General features: G+C 42.9%; 1 protein-coding gene across 3 annotated transcripts in view; it reads left to right on the forward strand.

The window, feature by feature from the left end:
• ARHGAP40 (Rho GTPase activating protein 40) overlaps positions 1–18,845 on the forward strand; it is a 29,113-nt gene continuing 10,268 nt past the window's right edge. The window contains exons 1-6 of one of the 3 annotated variants that reach the window (XM_074843375.1): positions 1–259; positions 9,456–9,658; positions 14,022–14,242; positions 17,132–17,207; positions 17,791–17,942; positions 18,560–18,725. In XM_074843375.1, the coding sequence (XP_074699476.1) occupies positions 144–259; positions 9,456–9,658; positions 14,022–14,242; positions 17,132–17,207; positions 17,791–17,942; positions 18,560–18,725 (934 nt within the window). In that variant the 5' untranslated portion in view covers positions 1–143. Of the gene's footprint in view, positions 260–3,998; positions 4,140–9,455; positions 9,659–14,021; positions 14,243–17,131; positions 17,208–17,790; positions 17,943–18,559; positions 18,726–18,845 lie in introns of those variants that run through there. The other 2 variants (XM_074843376.1, XM_074843377.1) reach the window with 2 other exon arrangements.

Here is an 18,845-nt window from a genome sequence, read left to right on the forward strand (position 1 = left end):
GATGCTCACGGCCACCCGGTTGGCACCTTGCGGGTGATGAGGAGTGGCTCTTCATTATCAGCCGCGAGGCTTGGCAGCCGCTCCTCGACTCGACAGTGGAGGGGCACGGATGGACTGACGGCCGCACTCCTCCCCAGCTGGACATGGACAAGCGTGGCGCACGTGGCTCGGGGGTGGCCAGCGGTGGGATCCCCAGGCCCCGTGGGGTGCTGGCACCGGTCTGGCCAGCCCGCTGTGCCCGGCTCGGCAGCCTCGGCAGGTACAGAGCGTGGCGGTGGGGTACGGGGTGATGGGTGCCCCCCTCCACCCCGAGGGCAGGGCAGTACCTGGGGCAGGACAGGTGGAAACAAGATGAATTTCTAGAGGTGAGCAGGCTATAATACACTCTTTAAAACTGTGCTTTGACTGCCTTGGTCCTGAAATGAAACCTATTAACACCCCACCTCCTTGGTTTGGGCTTTTTTTGGTATTAACTCTGTAATTGGAGTGAGTGCAGCAAGCTGTGGAAGTGGGATCTGGGGGGTGCGTGCGTGGCTGGCGGGGCTGAAATGCAGTCTGCGGGTTTCCTTGTGACTCAGAAGTAACGCTGCCCTGGCAGCCTGTGAGCTTTGAGGGCTGTTCAGTGATTTGTAAAATCATATAAGGGTAAGAACTTCAGATTTATACTGTGCAAAGCACACATACTAAAGGATACAACTGAAAATTGATCTACTTTACTCGAGAAACACTGTACTGTTTGTGTGCCTAAATGACGTTAAATGACTTAAAACTTCATCTAACATGTGTTTGCATCAGCTTAGAAGTTGCACCAAGTTTCAGAACTCCCTGCTGCAGTAATCTTAACCTGTTGGTTTTGTGTGAATGTACTCAACTGGTTTTATTTCTAAGCATAGCTCACGTTTTCATGTTTCTGATTTATTTTTCCTAGTCTGCTTTGACCCTGTGTGTAGAAGCAAGAAAGGAAATCTTTAAAAGATCACAGGCAAAATTTGAGATTTAAAAAAAAAAAAATCTTAGTGGGAGTGACAGAGGAGTAATATATTAAATTATTTTAAAATTACCTATGTGTAAGAGAACTAGATTAGCACCTTGAGTGTTCTTTGATAAAAATCAAAATATTCAGTAACAACTCATGGTTTTTGCCAGACAAGTTAGTTGAGTTCCAGTGTCTATACTGGTGCCAGAACACCTCTGTGGTCAGGTCTGAAGAAGTGCTATGGCAGGAACCCCGAATTTGCTCACTAACTTTGACCACAACATTTAACTCGTAGCAAGTGGCAATTGGTATCTGTTCATTCAGGCCGCACTGGCAGGTGAAGCATGTCCTGTATGTGTAACTAAGCCTCTCTGCTAGGACTAACCTAAAACATGCCTATACAATAAGGCAATGATACACCAGCCATCCTGGTCTTCTAATTAATTGACTGTAATGACTGTTTATTTTTGCAGCAGTAACTGTGGCATGCTCGTTGGGTTCCCATTAAGACACCTACGGGCTTACCCAGCAGCAGTGGTGTTGTGCCTCCAAAGCACTGCTGAGAAAAAGCCATTGCTGGCTCTCCCTCCCTCGTGCTCCTCTCAGAGCTGTAAAGCTTGTGGTGCCTGAGGTGGCTTCTGGATGGGCTCAGTGGCCCTGGGCTCGGGCGGCACTCCAGTTATTAATTATAGAATTATTTATAAATCTCAACCAAGGCCAGGTTTCTCATGGCTATGTAAGCACTTTGTCTTATGTGTAATAATTCTTATCTGAGAAGCCCAAGCAAGGAACTTATGACTGTCCTTCCCGTCTTCCTGCATCCCTAAACCTCTCCTGCATGAAGCATAATTTGGTTCCACCACATCTCTCAACCCCTCCTTACTTTGTGCTGGTCAGCAGGTTACTCTTGTGACCTCTTAAAAGTCTCTTGCCTGTTCCCATACATCTGAGCAACCACTTAGAATTGCTCATTCTCTGCTGTGATGTAGGTACGGGTGGTAGAATGGGCTACAACAAGAAATAAGAATGAGTTCTATAATCCTGATTTACTCTAATTCATCACTCAAGAACTTGTAGGACAAATATTTAGTGTGTGTGAATCTGTGCTTTTGTAAGAAGCCTTGGCATTAATGAGTGATCACACACAAAATAAGTTCACAGCGTTTTTGTAAAGGATTCAAACATACCAGCAGCCTTTCATCTGAAAGCCATGTGGTCCCTCACCCCCTTTGACCCTAAGCTGGGCAGCTGAGGTGTGCAGGGGTTTAACATCTTGCCTAAAGTCACAGCAGTGATGGAAGTAAAGTAAGGGTGTCTCATCTGACATAACGGTAGCGTGTTTTGAGGATGCGTTTAGTAACTGGGAGGTATTGACTCATTCTGGCCTCGGCAAAATCCCTGGCAGCGTGTGCTACAGGGCTGTGACAGCCAAGTCGCTAAAGGGCTGTAAGTCTGTGCCAGCTGCTTCGTGGGGATCCCGAGCACAGGCTCAGCCTCGCGGTGGCTGGAGCAAGCCCAGGGCAGCTCCCCTGCCGAGGAGGGGGTGGTGGGGAGAGCAAGTGTGCGGGAGCTCCTGTCTGTAGCCAGGGCTACTGGTCTGTGGGGATAGCAACCCCTTGTGAACTGGTCTGTGGGTTTTGGCATCCTGGTATCGTGCTGGAAGGTGGAACTTGAGTGGCAGACTGGGTCTTTGTGGCTGCTGGATGGACAAAGCTGCTTGAGTGTTTAAATGAACGTGGATTCAGTGGAGTGTGTGAGGATGGAAATAGGGATGAGAGTGCCACCTTCTAATTGACGATTCTTGTATAATCATCCAGTAGATCAGGCTTATCAATTCCCAATTGCATTAAAGATCGCAGTACTCCTAAAGCTTTGTTTTGGCCAGGTACCCCTTTCTTGCAGCCGGATTTCTGTGTCAATGAAAGCCCTTTCCTGTTTGGCTTACCATGCTAGCACGGGGAAAGTGAACAACGGGCTTGTCTGCAGTGACCTTGCAGTGAAACAAAAAACACATACAGAGAACATGGCTTATGTCTTTGGAGGCCAAAACAAACTCTAGTGTGATGGGACAGGCACCCAGCTAATAGACTAAACTAAACATGGCTTTGAATATTTTTAATTTGGCTGTATCTACATGGGCTTATCAATCTGGTGTTTGTTCTGCTCTGAGTTTCGGTCTGAGACACCTCCAGGCATATCTGTAATTACAGGCAAATTTGACTATTCCTTAGCTTGCTTATTTAGACCCTTACTAGACAGAGTGGAGACAAGCCTGCTCCTGGTGAAGGCCTGAGACAAATGTTGGGATGGAGTTTCTTTGCCCTTAAATACGTTGATAGAAACACTTATTGTCAGGTAAATTATAACCTGAAAATATAAGTTATTTAAGTATAAGTTTATTTAAATATAACCTGAGAGTATCAGTTATTTAAAACTCCCAGTGCTGTGGTGGAGGTCATCTCTGGAGTTTGGGTCCAGCACAGAAAGTGATGGAGGTGCAGTACGTTACACAGGATTTGTCTTTCACTCCCCATAGCACTGGGCAAAGGATCGCTGTTTTGTCCTTCTGGTGTCACTAGGGATGCCAGGACAGGAGTTGGGGAGTGTCTTGTTGTTGTTGGAGTGGGGGAAAGCTGGAGCTGGTATGAATTACTCCACACATGCAGAGCTATCTGGCACGTCCTCTTTATCACTTGCAGAACAGGCTTCTTCAAAACAACCTTAAATGACGCTACTCCCTGAGCTGCTTGCATAATGGAAGATCTTGATGAACTGATTGCTGTGTTACTGAAAACAAGCTGTAATCTTATTAGGAAATTGTAGTAGTGACATCTTAGCTATTCTTGCTGGTGCTATAGAGACAGACCTTCAAGTGTGCTGTTCCATGGGTGCGAAGTCCTCGATAAAATGCCTTAATGCGAACATAAGTGGTGGTTGGCAGCAGTGCTGTATAAAATAACCTGGGCTAAAGGCACTGTAACTTCTCGTAGGGGATGCTTTCAGTGAAACTACTAGGTCTATGAGCAAATCCCCTATGGTCAGAGAGATGCAAAGACGTATGTCAGCAGTGGCAGCCTGCTTCTAAGAGTGCTTTAATTCTGGCTCTTTAGTTGCTTTGGTTTAGTTAAGCCAGGGAAAGTAAAACATGGTAAGAGTATATTGGGTAAGTTACTGTTCATCGCTGCCACAGGAATTTGATAATTAGTCTGTCTTTGCTTTATGGTCTGGTCCAAGGAATTTGAACCAGCCATGTGCTTTTCATTTTCTCCTAAGAGTAAACTTCAGTAGTGCTTTTCTTGTTGTGGGGAGAAGGGAGGAATTGGTGTCTATGGTGTTTGTAGTGCAATATTTGGGGAACTGTAAAGCTAACAAAACCAGGCTTCAAAGATTTGCAGTAGAGCTTTCTTTCGGTTCAGACCTTTGGTAGAAAAGTTGTGGAGCTTTTGTCCACAAGGCATCTCCTGGATAAATTTGCTATTGGTGTTGGGAATAGAGTTTTGTGTGATTCTGTGTGTCTGAATGAAATAGCTGGTTTTGCATATTTCATCTAAGATTTTGATAATAAGTAGATTGACTTCTTCCATGCAGGGACCTTATATTAACATTGATATCTTTGAAAAATTGAGGTTTAAACTTCCAATACTTTCAGTAAGCAAAATATCTATATCTATATTAGATAGATAGATAGATATGTGACTTACTGCTTCAGGATTTTCTCGTTTTTCAAATACTCCTATCTGTTGTTTCTAGATGCCTTTATCCTACTACATGATTTTAAACAAGAAAGCCTGTGGTGGGCTGATCTTTAGGTGAATCTTTCTCTTCAGAATTAACTACACAGTTCTTCATTGGTTTAGACTGTTTGCTTAGGGCAGGAACTTTGAAGCAACGTGAAGAGGGACTTTTTCCTGCATTATTTTTTTTGTTTGTTTCTTTTAATCTTGTGCTTTTGTACCCATCAATTGTTTTTTGACCTTGAAGTAAATTGAAAGCTCTTAAGATGCGTGTGTGTTGTGACGCTAATGTATTTCTGTTCTCTGACTTAGTGTCTTTATATGTCAAAATGCTGTAACCAGTTGATAGAATAATTTCTCACTTATTTTGTTTTTCTTTCAAAAGCACTTGTGTTTCATGCTAGTGGTCTATATTGCTATGATACTGTGACTTGGTGTGTTCCTAACTTGCTCTTGAGGTTAGTTCAGACTCCTTCCATGTGTTTCTTTGTTTCATGTGTGCCTTTGTGCTTGCTCCAGATCTTTGGAAATGTCTAAATCTAGGTGCTTGTTGTGTGGAAGGACTGCCTTGTATAACTTAGTTCTTCTGTTCTTGTTGCCTTTTTCTCATAGTTTTTCTGGAAACAGTATTAAAGGAATTCCATTTTCTTGGCTTACACTTGTTGCCTCCTGTTCTGTTTGAAATGCTTGAGAAGGAACCTCTTTATTTATTCATCTGCTAGAGAGGTATTTCAAGGAGGGAAGGATGTTGAGCAAGCAGTGAAGTAGTCTAGGCAGCTACAGATCCTTTGAGAAGCTCTCTGACGGGAGTGATTCAAGCATGGAATGAGCAAATGCATAGCAACAGTGTTTATTTTATTTTGATATTCAAGAGGGCCAAGAGTTGCATGAGTGTTTACAGTTTATTTGCGGTGTGTTGACAGTATCTAAGATCAGATCAAAAACTACTCTGAGACTGCATATTCTAGCCCAGGATTGGTGAGCCACCATCACTCAGAGTCAGTGTTATGCAGGTGTGCAGATCTTGCTAAGGGCTACCAAGGGTCTACATGGAGGGGATTTATAGAAAAGGTAATAAGGAACTGTATACAGCAGTCTAATTTCTCATAACTGTGTCATTAATACTGTTAAGTCAGGGTTAGACTGAAGGTGTTATGCAAGTCAGCTGAATGAATCCCCAGCCCCATTAAAACTGGCTCTGCTCTTAAACAAGAGAAGGTTGCATTAGGATGGTCATTCCTTTATAGTTGTCCTTAACTAGATCTTTCTGCAAGTTTGCTTTTTGTTGGGTTAATTTTTAAAACTTTATAATCTTAAGTTTTTTGTTACAGTGACAGCGTGAGTGAACTTGATTATACTACCTACTCTTTGCCCAGTTGCAACTGAGTGATTAACATTTTAAGCCAACAATCTACACTTTCAATCTAAACTGTTGCTATGTTTATACGTCACTGATTGCCCTCTGCTGACTTGGGAATGCAGTGAGGAAGAACAGTCTTTTAGGTGAGCTGAATCTAAAATTAACCATCCACCTGAGTAGTTGGATTTGTAAAGCACTGTGCACTGTGTTCAAGAAAAAAAAATATTTAGACCAGAAAATAAAACATTTTCTAAATTTAAAGGCCTGCATTTGCTTTGGTGTTGTCCTGTGAGACAGTAACAACAGCACTAGCTTAGGACTTGTAGAGCTGGGCTTTGGATTCTGCTGCTGCTGTGTAGAACTGCTGTGTGACGTTGGCATCCTGCACCTCGGTGAAATAGTTTAGTGCATCAGTCCATGGGGTTGTTGAGAGAAAAATTAGGATGGCTTTTCAGCTGTTTGACACACAAGTAGTGCCAATATGACACTCCTAGATTAGGCAAATAGTGTGACTGGTGGTGGAGCTTTTTGTGCAAGCACTACAAGATCATCTGTATTTCCAGCTGTGGAAAGAAGGAAAATAACTGTGGGTGGTATGAAAGCACACGTCAGAGTGGGGTAGGGGTGCAGCAGTTGGCTGCTGTCTGGCAAAACTATATCCTTGCACTAGTACTCTTGTCTTGATATGAACTGAAGGCGCTGCTGGATCAAAAATAGCTGCTGGCAAGGCTATAGCCTGAAACCTGAACTGTAAGGATGTTGTGATGCTTCTCAGGTGTGTACCAGGAACATGCCCTAACGCCTTAGGTAAGTATTACTCCACTTGATCGTAGTATCTCCTGGACTGAAACTTGCATTCAGGATCTGTTATCTGGGTAAATCATGCAGAACATCTAAGTCAAGAGTCACCCTTTTGAAGACTGTATTTATGTTGGCTTAAAATTTTGGTTTTTTTCCAGGCAGGCCTGTGGCAGGTGTGGGGAAGGGATTGTCACAGCTAGGTGTGACACAGGCTTGCTGCAGAGGCATGTGCTGGGTGCAAGCTGCTGCTCGGGTCTAGGGTAGGTTCTGGTGGATCTGCAAACCTAAATTCTGTTTCGGTGTGAATACATGGAGATTTCTGGGATGTTATATGAGCCAGCTCTAAACCAAGCTGAACATGAAGGAAAGGTATATTTCATAAATCAAGGTGAACACAAAGGAAAGGTACATTTCAGAGCTGCTTTGATCCGTATAGCCTAGATCCCACAGTAGTATAGGGCAGTAACTTAGGGCGAGAAGAGTAGTTGTGTGCCTGCTGAATGCCTTTAGTAGAGCAATCAGGAGCTCTTGTAAGACGGTTCCTTAGCCTGTGTAGTGTTGTGCACGGGCAGACTGCTCTTTAGTGCAAGTTTGACTGCCAGTGTTTCTGGCACTGATACGGCCAAAACCAAGTCCCTCAAGGTAATCTAAAATCCCCCTTCTAGTTTCATGTTGCAAGTGATTATTTCTATTGACTGGCCTGTAGTAGAATTCTAGTGAGATATCGTGGCAAGGTATTAAACAGTATTTTTGATGCTAGCAAGGTGGCTTTGTTTAAATCTAATCCTCTTAGGAGAAGGCTGTCAGCAAATGTGAGAAAATGGAGAGGACTGCTAAAGAAGAGTTAATGTGGGGGATGTGACCTAAATTTTTAACTCCCAATGGGTGAAGATATAAGTAAAAAATTGAAAGGGGAAGTAATGATTTGGGATGGTAGCTGTAGTAGAACTGAGATGGGCATGAACTATCAAGGTAAAAAAATTTTTTAGAAAACTTAGATTGACAATTTAAGTGCTCTGCCAGGCTATAAGTGGTATCTCAACTGGAGGCCTGTTAATTGGATATCCAGGAGTAGGAAAGGTGGGGATGGGTACTAAACAAGTGGATCACCTTTGCCCTTGTCAGAGGTGGGCTGGGTGGTGTAATAGCTCTTTTCAATCTTTCACTTTTGTGTTCCTGTAAAACAAACAAACAAAACCCTTCATATTTTTGTTCTCAATGCTGTTGCTGGCTCCAGATGTTCCTGGAATGATGGTTATTGCTTTAGTCCTGACCTTTAAAAGAGAAGGGCTGCCTATGTGCATGTTAGAAAGGTATGAGCATGAGCATGTGTAAATGTAAGTGCGGAATACCCTCCAACATAGGCCTCTTGGTAGATCTTCAAATTTAGTCTTTTATGACTTGAAATGCTTCTTATAACGGAAGTAAGTTAATGCCAGAACTGCTAATAATGGCTTTCTGGAATGAAAGGAACTAAAACTTTCCAGGTATTCTGCCATCTATAACTAAGTCCTTCCAGAGTTGGGAGGCTAAATTGCATTTGGTGGTTGGTTTGTTGTCGTGGTTTTCAAGGCACAAGACTTGATCTATGTTTTTTTTTTTTTTTTTGTCATGAGACTAGAAAGCAATTCCAGTCTGTGTTTGGTGGTGGTGGGTGTTCCCAGGTGTCTTTCAAACCATCCCAAGTTAGTGTAGTATGCAGTCTCTTTAATTTTTGTATTCATATGCAGTCTCTTTAATTTTTGTGTTCATAAGTTGAACCATTGAGGTGTTTTCACAAGTAGGTTCCACTTACCCCCTTTTTTTTTTTTAAGTCTTTGAAAAAGATAAACAACAGCATTTAAATGGCTTGCAGCCTTTTGAAGTGAATTAAAACTAATTTTAAGAGAGACATTATTTTATGAACTGATGAGAACCTCACAACTTTCTGCAGAGAGGTTGAAAGCTGAACAAGGCCAGTCTGGGACTTTGGCCACCCATGAATTAATCAACAGGGTGGTAAGAAAATTCTGTATGTTTGGGTTTCCTGGGACACTTGTTCTGATTCACAGCTGAAAAGCCTGGTCTGGGCAGGAAAAGGGGGCCTCAAACATTACAGTTGTTTATTGCATGAGCTGAAGTGCAGGAGACGGAGCTGTGCCAGTTTTTGCGTACAGAGGACAAGCCTACTGGGTTCAGTCTGCTGCGGCTGGGAGTTGTTGGACTGGCAGTGTGTGCCAGATAGAGCACATATGTGCCAAACCTGAAACATCTTTGTGTCTGTGAACATGGAGCGTATCTGTGCAAGTTTGCAGGGGAGTCTTGGAGGCGAGTGTGGGAGTGGTAGGTGGTGTCTCAGAGGTCACTGGAAGGACAGCATTGGAAAACCCGTGTTGATCCTCTTGCGTGTTTGGACGGCAGTTTTTCCCCTACTCTAGGGGATTTGATTGCAACCTTGTCTGTTATTGCTAAACACTAACCAGAGGAAGTCTAGCACTTACCTCTGTTTGGCTTTTATTGCAGTCATTAATCAATGAAGACCGATGCATGCCATCTCTGAATACATACAGTTTAATCTCTCTCTCCTTATCTCTTCCCCTCTCAGTACCAGAAATTGCCCTTGCAGAATGAGCCAGCTTCCTCCGAAGAGTCCTTTGCCATCCCCGGTGTCAGAGGGCACGAATTCCAGGGTAGAGTCTTTGGACAACTTGTCAATGGACAGTTTTTGGCTGGAAGTAGAGAACATTAAACAGAGCACTGAAGGCGAACAAGAGGAATGCAGCCTTGCAGATGTCAAAACACAGGAGGGTAGGTTGCCAAAAATGTTGGGAGTGAGGGGAGGGAGATTAACATCTTAGAGAGAAAATTTGCTTATGCACCTGAATGATTTAGAAGCATGTTGCAATATGGTTGGAATATTACCAGTCAAATCAGAGATATATAAATTTTTTTCATTGGGTGGTAGATAATACCCTGCAGAAGGGGAGTGCTGTCCTGGCCTGGCTTCAGCTTCGGAAACAAAGCTGACTCTAAAGGTCAGGCAGGAGTAAGTTCAAGGCTCCAGATTTTTACAAACAGCCCCCACTAAGTGTGGGGGCCCTCGCTCCCCGTGCAGGTGGCTGTATGGTAAACATGCTGTGATAGCTGATGGTGTTTTGGAAGGCTTGTTTGTGTACGTGGTTATGAGACTTCATCATAGTGGCTTTTATGAGAGCTGCTTTTGTGGAAGGCAGATTTTTCTCCTTCTGATTCACTCTTCAAGAAACCATAATAAACATCCAGAATGGTGTGAGTCCATCCACACAAGGCTTTTCTTATATACTTTTCTTTTCCCCTCTTTCTTTTGAAGACTGCTTCATATGCATGGGGTGTTTCTAATGGGCTTTCCGTAGCACTGATGTTATCCAGTATTTTGGAATAACTGGAACCTGGACCAATTGCGTTTTGACATGGGAGGTACAACATCCCGGGCTGTTGGAAGGATGATGAACTGTGATGAGCACCCAGCGATCCCACAGATTGGGATCACACATTTCCGGGGTTCGTTTTGAAGCCTGTGATTTAGCTGGCAGTACGTCCTCTTGAATGGTTGGGTTTGCAGCCTGTACAGCCTACAGCTGTTCTGCTGGCCTGATACTGAGAAGGATCCATGTGTGTAATGGGGAAACGTTTGCGTGAAAGTCCCAGTGTGCTGCTGTGCTTGGGAAGGGTAAATAGCTGTCCTGGGTGCATAGAGGGGGCTCGGGAGAGCAGGGTGGGAAGATCAGCATCCGTGTCTGCCACAGCAGGCAAGACACAGTAAACATTAAGGTCTGCTATTAGTGTCCTTACATAAAGGACATAAGTTTGTTTTTTAGAACTGGAAGAGATGTAAAAGTGACTCAGAAAATGAGCGCGCCAGGAAGGAGACTCTGGAAAAGAGGCCATGCCATGAGATGAAAGGCTGTCTGGGATATCCAAAAGACTGATATGCCAGAGGCAACTTGATTACTGTGTGTAAGGAGGGACACAAGGAAAAGTGTCTTTTAATGCTGTATATTAATATAGCAGGCAAGAGCTGACTGCTTAATTGGCCATTGAAACCAGACAAACTTGAAATAAAGCTCTGAGTACTGAAGCCTTCCCAGCAGGCTGGGGAAGGAGGTGTGGCACGCTTGGCCTCCTGGTGCCTTCTGCGAAGGAGTTTAGTCAAATCAGCGTTGTGCTGGAAGCGTTAGTGGCGAGGGGAAGCTTCACGTGGTGTGGGTGCAGGATTTGGCTGGTGCCTCTTGGCTTTCATGTCTCTGCAATTGATGGTCGGAGCACCGCGAGGTGGCAATGCTGCACGGAAGCTTCAGGGCTCCTGGAGACAGCCTGGCTCAACCTGTCAAATAGCTGATTGTAATCGCAGTACAGGGACAGCGTGAAGGCTGCGAGTAGATAAGGCGTTACAAAAATGCTGACCCAGTTGGCGTACGCTTGTCTCCTGTGCAAGCCCCGTGTAAGGGGTGGTGTCATGGGAAGCTGCCTGTGACCTGGTGTTAGTGGGAGGCCAGCGTGTAGCTGCAGAACTGGGTCAGCTGAAAGGTGCTGATGATACTTGTGGCTTCACTAACAGTTAAAGGGAGCAGAAAGTAGCTTTTTCCTGAAGTATAAGGAGCGTTGTCCTTTCCTTGCTGCCTGCTGTTCATCCAGCTCTCTCCAAGGTCTGACGGTACAGCAGACTGATAACGTATGCACTCTGGGCAGTAGTGCCACTAAAATATCTGCTAGCATCCTTGTAGCATGTAATCACATCTGAGAAGTGTCTTCAAAGAGTGATTCTTCTCTACCATTGAAAACTTAATAGGAAGTTCCGCTTAATGTTTAGTCTGAAATGGTAGGATGCTGTGGCTGTCCTTTAACTTTTTAGAAACTAAATGCTTTATTATGAATGCTGGTTTTGGCTAGCTTATGTTTCCAGTAAGGGTTTGAAACTGGTGTTCTTTAGTTTTGCAAATTTATTCCTAATTGTCCCCCCCTGAAATACTGCTTTTCTGGAACTCACAAGACAAATCTTAGCAGCTCCCCAGGCTTAAACCTGCAGCTCAGCTTCTGTGGACCTCTCAGTTCTGACCTGTTTCTCTCTGATTTTCCTTTTTTCCCCATAAATAACCTATTTTACTGGTTTCCTTTTGCGTTACTGGCAAGCATAACTGGGCCAAGAATATTAAGTAGAGAAATTAAAATATGGTGCTTTGGCATCAGATGGGGCAGTAGGCTCACACGGATGTCCGATTTAGGGCCTGCTGTTTAGTATTGTGTATTAGATTAGTTTCCTGTTATGACTGGAATTGCGTATTTTCAAAATTTGCAAGCAATACACTTAACTTCCTTTAGTTCCCAAAGACAAAATAAACCAGAAGTTTTTTTTGCATGCTGTGCTGTTGTGAAACGACGGATGTAGGACAAATAGCTGTACAGTGAGGAGTCGTGAATGGGACCACGAGAGTGTGAGCAGCTGTAACCCAGCGAGCAGTACTGGGGGTATGTTCTTACCTGTTAGCTTCTGTAGAACTAGACATAGGAAAAGAACAGAAAAGACCACGCAGGAAAGCTAGCCAGTATGCTAGACGATTCATTAAAGGCAATACTTGACTTCAAGTCCAGCTCCACTTACTGTGGTGTGATGCTGAAAAAAAGTTCTGTTTCATTACAGCACCTAAGAACACAAAGAGCATGCTCCAAAGGCTGAAAAGAGTTTTGATGGAGTCACAATATGTTTTTGCAAGTTACATGAACAGGGAAGTTTCCCCAGAAGAATGAAATTATTTAATCTCTCAAGAAGAGCTGCATGGCTTTTTTATTATTGATGCAGCAATAATAAAACTTTGCCTGAGCAGCTGCGATAACTGCAGAGATAACAGTTTGCAGAGGAAAAGGAGAGTGGGAATGCACTGTTCTGTTTCACTCAGTTCAGTTGTGAATTTTCTTTTTCCTAGTATAACTTTTGGTAGAGCTGTGCTGGAGCTGCCTGCACTGAATGAATGTGGTAAATAGTATTGAAAAGATAAAGGCTTTGTGGTGTTCACTGTATTAAAGTTGAAGCTACCTGTTAAATTGCTTCTTTTATCCTTGGATTTCAAGTAGCTGCCTTGCTCGAGGCACTTTCTCACTTGCACAAAGGGTGCATCCCATAAGGAAAAAATTGTCTTCTGTGTTTGAAGTGCAACTTTAAATATAGTGAAGAATGAAGTGGAATTGAGCTTGTTTGAGTAATGCTGCTGTACTGTCTCCAGGCTTCTCACGCTTCATTCTGGAACTGGAATGATTTTTAATTTTAGTGATTTTGAATAGGCACAGACATAAAGCGAATGCACTGAGTAAGAATAACATTTTTGCTTTTGTTGAATGGCTGTATGGATACCAATTTACTTTAAAAGATAAAGAGTAGGGATGATGCATACACATAGTTCTGCGAGTATATTAAACAAAATACATTTGAATCTACCAGATCAGTGTCTGGATATTTAAGAAGGAAAAAGTTGTGGATACATAGGCGTGGATATAGATAAATAAAAATTAAAAGAAATAGCCAAATAATCGGGATGATTACAAAAGCCAAATGTGCAGTATTGTATGTTGTGGCTTCTCACAGATCTCTTCTCCATTCTTAAAGCTGTTGGAGGATTGGGTGTGCTCCAGGGAGGCACTGCCGTTCATTCAGAGTTTGCTGTGCACTGTTGCCAGAGCTCCCCTTTGCACAGGCAGTCCGTGTAAAGACAGATTTAAGCAAGTGCATCTGACTTTCGCCCCATGTCCCGTGAAAGCCCCCACTGGGTTCAGTTCTTGTTGCAATCCTTGGGCTGAATACTGTGCAGAGTCGCACTTGTGCCCCCACTTGTGTTCCTGGCAGGATCCATGCCTCCTTAGTTTTTTCTTCTCTTTTTCCTCACCTAGGGTGAGGAGAAAGGAGTATGTGGGCAGTTACAGCTGCCTAAAGTGCTGTGTCTTCTCCGGTTTCACCCTGATATCCAGCTGGGTACCTGGGAATAGGACTAAGATTTTGAGAATAGCAGTGGCTCCCTCCCAGTGATGACCCAGAAGGGGGATGGCTCAGCTTTCTGGTTTTCTGTCTCTGAAGTGTTAGAAGCACTCCTATTGCTGTTAGCCGTCCTCTTCTCACTCGCCCTTCTCATCCCTGGCCTCGCAGAGGGAGAAGCTGAAGCTGAGTGGCTCCAGGACGCGGGTCTGTCTGACCTCCTCGGGGACCGTGCCTCGGAAAACGACAACATCGTGCTGCTCTCCACCCTGACCAAGACCCAGGCTGCTGCTGTGCAGCGGCGGTTGGATACCTACTCCCGCTCTCGGAGGAGGAAGAACAAGCATCCTGTGCGTGATGTCCGAGACATTTTTGGGGTGGTCAGTTCTGAGGTAAGTTGATTTAGTGGGATCTCCTGAAAGACTTTGTGTTGTGGTAGCAGACTTGGCTTTCTGGGTCTAGAGCTACTCTCATGTCCAAAGACTTCATCTCTTGAGCTGAAATGAAGCTGAGATCATAGAAATTCTGCATCCAGCTTGCAGCATTGAGAAGTTGCTACAAAACCTGCAGATCCGTAGCCTTCCCAGAGACTGCTGGAAGACTCTTGTGTGGTGCCTGCGGTATCATTTGGAGCCCTCTTGTGTTTCCTTTATTCCAGCGACATGTTAAATCATTATTAACCAAAAAAAGAGAGAACCTTGTAAATTCAGTTTATCAGAACTGAACTTTGTACAGCTGGTAATTGTGAAGAAAGACTAGCCACTGCCTTTTTTTTTTTTTTTCCCTTCTTTGCTAGAGAATACATAACCATTAGCTTTTCAGCTGCTTTCGTGCTGTGCTGTTCCTCTTTTGGTTGTGGCTACAAGGTACAGTATCCTTATTTTTTCTAGAGGCTGCTGGAAAGTATATCGCAATCAGGGCTCCTTGTGACTTTTTCTACTTGGTCAGTTGTGTAGTCAGACAATATTGAGCTTGACCAAGATCTACCTTTTTCAGTAGCATGGGACCCTTGCTCTCTGCTGGAACTGATTACTCCTTTTCCTCAGCCTGAGCCTCTCTGAAACTTCTTTTACTATAATGAGATGAATTATAGCAAATAATCCCTTGAATGCCTTAAGGGAATGACACTAGTCTGCAACATCGCTGGAAACTTCTGTGGTTTTGTTTTTGTAACTGCCCAGTGATGAGGTGCAGATTGCTTCCTTACTGTGAATTGCACTGGGACAGTGTCATGGTTTTTTCTCTTTTGCAGAGCATTACTTGCATTCCTCCTTGAATGGGTGACAAAATGATGACATTTCTGGAAGCAGTAATACTGCAGGGTTGTCTTAGGTGCCTCAGTTGAAATTCAGCAAGTTCTTAACTAATATTGTCTTTTAAAATAGTCTTAGTTTGATTAGATGTGAAACATTTTGTCTCATTACTTTGGGCAAGATCACTGAAGTCTTTCCAATAACTCTGCTGGAATTATTATTATTTTCTTTGGCTCAATTTTTTTTAAGCTTTTTTTTTTTTTAAGCTTTGCAGTTGTCTCTGAGATCTACAGTTTTTACCAGAGGTCACTGAAACAAAAAACAGTGGTGTTTTTTTTTCCCCTCTTTTTAATTAAAGATAGTAAGAAAATGTGTTTTAAATGAAGCTGTTTGACTGTTTATTCCTTCTTTGCTGAGTGGCCATCAGCTTAATCTCTGTATATCTTGCTTGTCTTTTACACGCCAAGGGGTGGTGTTTGCCCTCTTTATTTCATGAGAAGTGATAGATGCTCAGTTTAGGCAAATGAGGATGGATTTCTATGTAAAATGGTAAATTTTTGAGATGTTAGGCTATGACACTGGATATAGGCACTGAGCAGAAGAAGCCCTGTACCCTTGAGTAATTTCTGGAGCAATCCCAGAGGGAAGCAGGCTTTGTGGTTAATTTTCCATACTGGTTTGCTGTGTTGTCCCAGTTCCAAGCCCAGTTTTGGGGCTCTGAAGGACATATGCAGGAACCATATGCCACAGCATGCCTGATGTTGCTATAACACTTGTTTGAGGCATGTAGCAAAAATCCTTTATTGCACAAAAGGATATTTGAAATCACTTCGTAAGCAAGGAAACAGAAATGTGGAAAGGCGAAGGTTTTTTCCCCAAGGCTCATAAATTCCTGATTTGGAACCCAGCTACAGTATCTGTGCCTTTACTGCTCAGTCAGGTTTTGGATGCTTTCCACTACTGACTGCTCTCTGGGAACAGAACTTTTGGATGGGCTCTACCTATGGAAAAAACTATGTTCAGCAAACTGAGCTTAAAGCTAATTCAGTTCAGCTGTGAGTGGAGTGGAAGCAGTTCAGGCAGTAAGAGTGCAGGCAGTGATTTGTCAGTCGCTTGGATTTTTATTTCTATCAGTGTTTCAAGATGGATTTACAGTTTGCCTCCTGTCCACCTCTGTCATGACCTCCTCTCAGGCATCAAAGTTGTTGGTGTTTCTATCAGAACCTTCCCACGTATTTCCCCTGTATTACGGTTCAGTATGGCCTGTTTACGCAGCAGCTGGATCTTAAGGTGCTCTGGCATTATTCACTGCATGATCTGTGATTTATATGCAGGTGCTAAATAAATTGGTTCTGCTTTCGTGGCAAGCCCATCATTGTGCGCCCACTCTAAAGATATAATACAGCTTCTGTGCAGGTTGACTGTTTTGTCCACTTACACTGACTTTGCACAGGTTCCTTTTAACTTTCAGTCCACAGTCCACAACTCCATGTCATAAGCATGTTCTTGGAAATTTGCTAACTTTTGATGATAGAATAATAAGCTTTCCTATATTCTAACTAGTTCTAGCAAAAGTAAGGTTTTTATTAACAGAATTGCCTGCCAAATGCCTCCTTATACTTTTAAAGATTCGCTTCTCTCGCTGTGAAGCCCATAAAGGGAAGCTTTTAGGTGCTGATGGTGTGTTGTGTTCTTTCTCAGGAAAGATCTTGTGATCACAGGCAATGGGTAGATCCCAGGCAGCTTCGAAAAGGGGGAAATTGGCTAATGATTGTGTGACAGGAAGAACTGGCTCAATGATGTACAAATTTATCACAAATACTGTCTGTGAGATAATCATCTATTTTCCACCTGCCTACCAAATCCTCTAATTATGATTCTTAATTTTAGAACAGTCTTGTAGCTCTGAGCTTGAGGAGCATTTTCGTAGACTAGCAATGTCAGGGGTGTGTGTTTTCTGCCAGAATCACGTTGTCTTATAATAACTTCTGTTTTGTGTAGGTAACCATGTTTTGGTTTATTTTTCAGGAGACAGCAGCAGAGAAAGAGGAGTCCAGCCCAGATCAGTTGTGGCACAATCTACGGACTTCAAATGTACAGAGAAGTAAGAAATTTTTAAATGCAGAGTAGGACTGAACAGGAAGTAGGATCTGAAGTAGGGCTGGAACTGTAAGAGAAGTTACACTAATCTGGGCTCTGAAACATTGGCCTTATTTGTAGTTTGTTGGGGGGTTTTGGGGTTTTTTTTAAATACATGGTTATCCACAGTTGTGGATTTAGTAAACGTTTCCAGGCTCTAGCGTTGTTAGGAATTGCCGCTCCAACTGATAACCATAACTCTTTAAGAAAACAGCTAGAAGATGCAAATAAAATCAGTCTATAAATCCTATAAACACCATACGCAATTGTGTAAAGAGAAGTTAGCCATTGGTATGTCCTTTAATTTAAGGCCATGCTCCTGTTTTACCAGTGGTCTGGTGATTGTAGCAGGATTGTTATGGCTTTAAGCTAATCTTACCCTACTGCTCAGTCTGAGGACTGTGCTATAACACTGTTTTCAGATGTTTATGTAGGATTTTTTAAAAAGGTGGTACCCAAATCTGTCTCGCACTGCTTTTTTAGCACACTTGTTTTCTAAGCTTCATCCTTCTGGCTTTCTGAAATTTAAGACACATTTTCCTCTGTAGCAGAAACTCAGGATTACTCCTGCACAGTTCGAAACCCTGGAAAAGAGGAGGTGTTCAACATGGATGTTGCCTACTCAGAGCAAGCGGCTGTCCTGCTCAAGGGATCATTCCTGTCTGAATCTAGGAAGTTAAAGGATGGAAGTGCCCTAACTGTAAGCACTGAAGGATTTTTTTTTTTTTTTTCCTCTTAGAACTTACTAACCTCTTCTTGTTGAGGGGGAAACAAGACACTTGATTCAAATGTTTGATCAGTTCTTGGAAATGGCCTCTGTGGATAGTGTTGCAGTGGGTCTATACTAGGTAGGTATTTTTGGACAGGTAGTGCTGTTATCCTTGCAGTGTTGGGCAAGGATAACGTTGTGTTGTGGAGGATCAAAACAAGTAGGGCTTATGTGTGAAACTAGCTATTTTGATACAGATCTATGTTGTTTCCACTGAAAAGAATAACTGGACTTTCTTACTTGTAATTCTAACAGTTTTCTTTTCCACAGATGTACTGGACTGCTTCCAAGGTTGAAGTGGATTAGAGTGGGTATCAGGCTGTCTTTAATTTAGATAAATTGGGATATCCAATATGATTAAAGAGCAATACTGAAAAGGAAAAATATTTATTCAACTGCGGGCTAAGTAGGAGTAGTTTTGGGTATTTGGTGTTGAAAACAGCAGACTGAATAGATTCCTGGTTATGGTAAAGAATGATAAAAATAACTAGAGGGATTAGTAGTGATAACTTGCACTGAACCTTTTGGGCGTGTGTGTTTCCCCTTAGAAGTTTAAGATCCCTAAGGGCAGACTAGGAGTGACCAGAATTGGAGATTTATCTGCTCAAGACATGAAGAAGATCCCCACACTGGCCCTTATTGAACTAACAGCTCTCTGTGATATTTTGGGCTTTGAGCTGAAGAGAAACAAAGCAGCAAAACTGAAAACAACAGGTTAGTTGTATGTCATCTTAACTTTTTTTGGTGCATTTTTTTTTAAACTGATGTTCTCTTAGGTTAGTGTTTCAAGTGTTAGAACAGAAAGGGTCTTCGATAAGAAACCTTGTGGCAGGT

Source organism: Strix aluco, chromosome 17, assembly GCF_031877795.1.
Source record: "Strix aluco isolate bStrAlu1 chromosome 17, bStrAlu1.hap1, whole genome shotgun sequence".
NCBI classification, from domain to species: domain Eukaryota; kingdom Metazoa; phylum Chordata; class Aves; order Strigiformes; family Strigidae; genus Strix; species Strix aluco.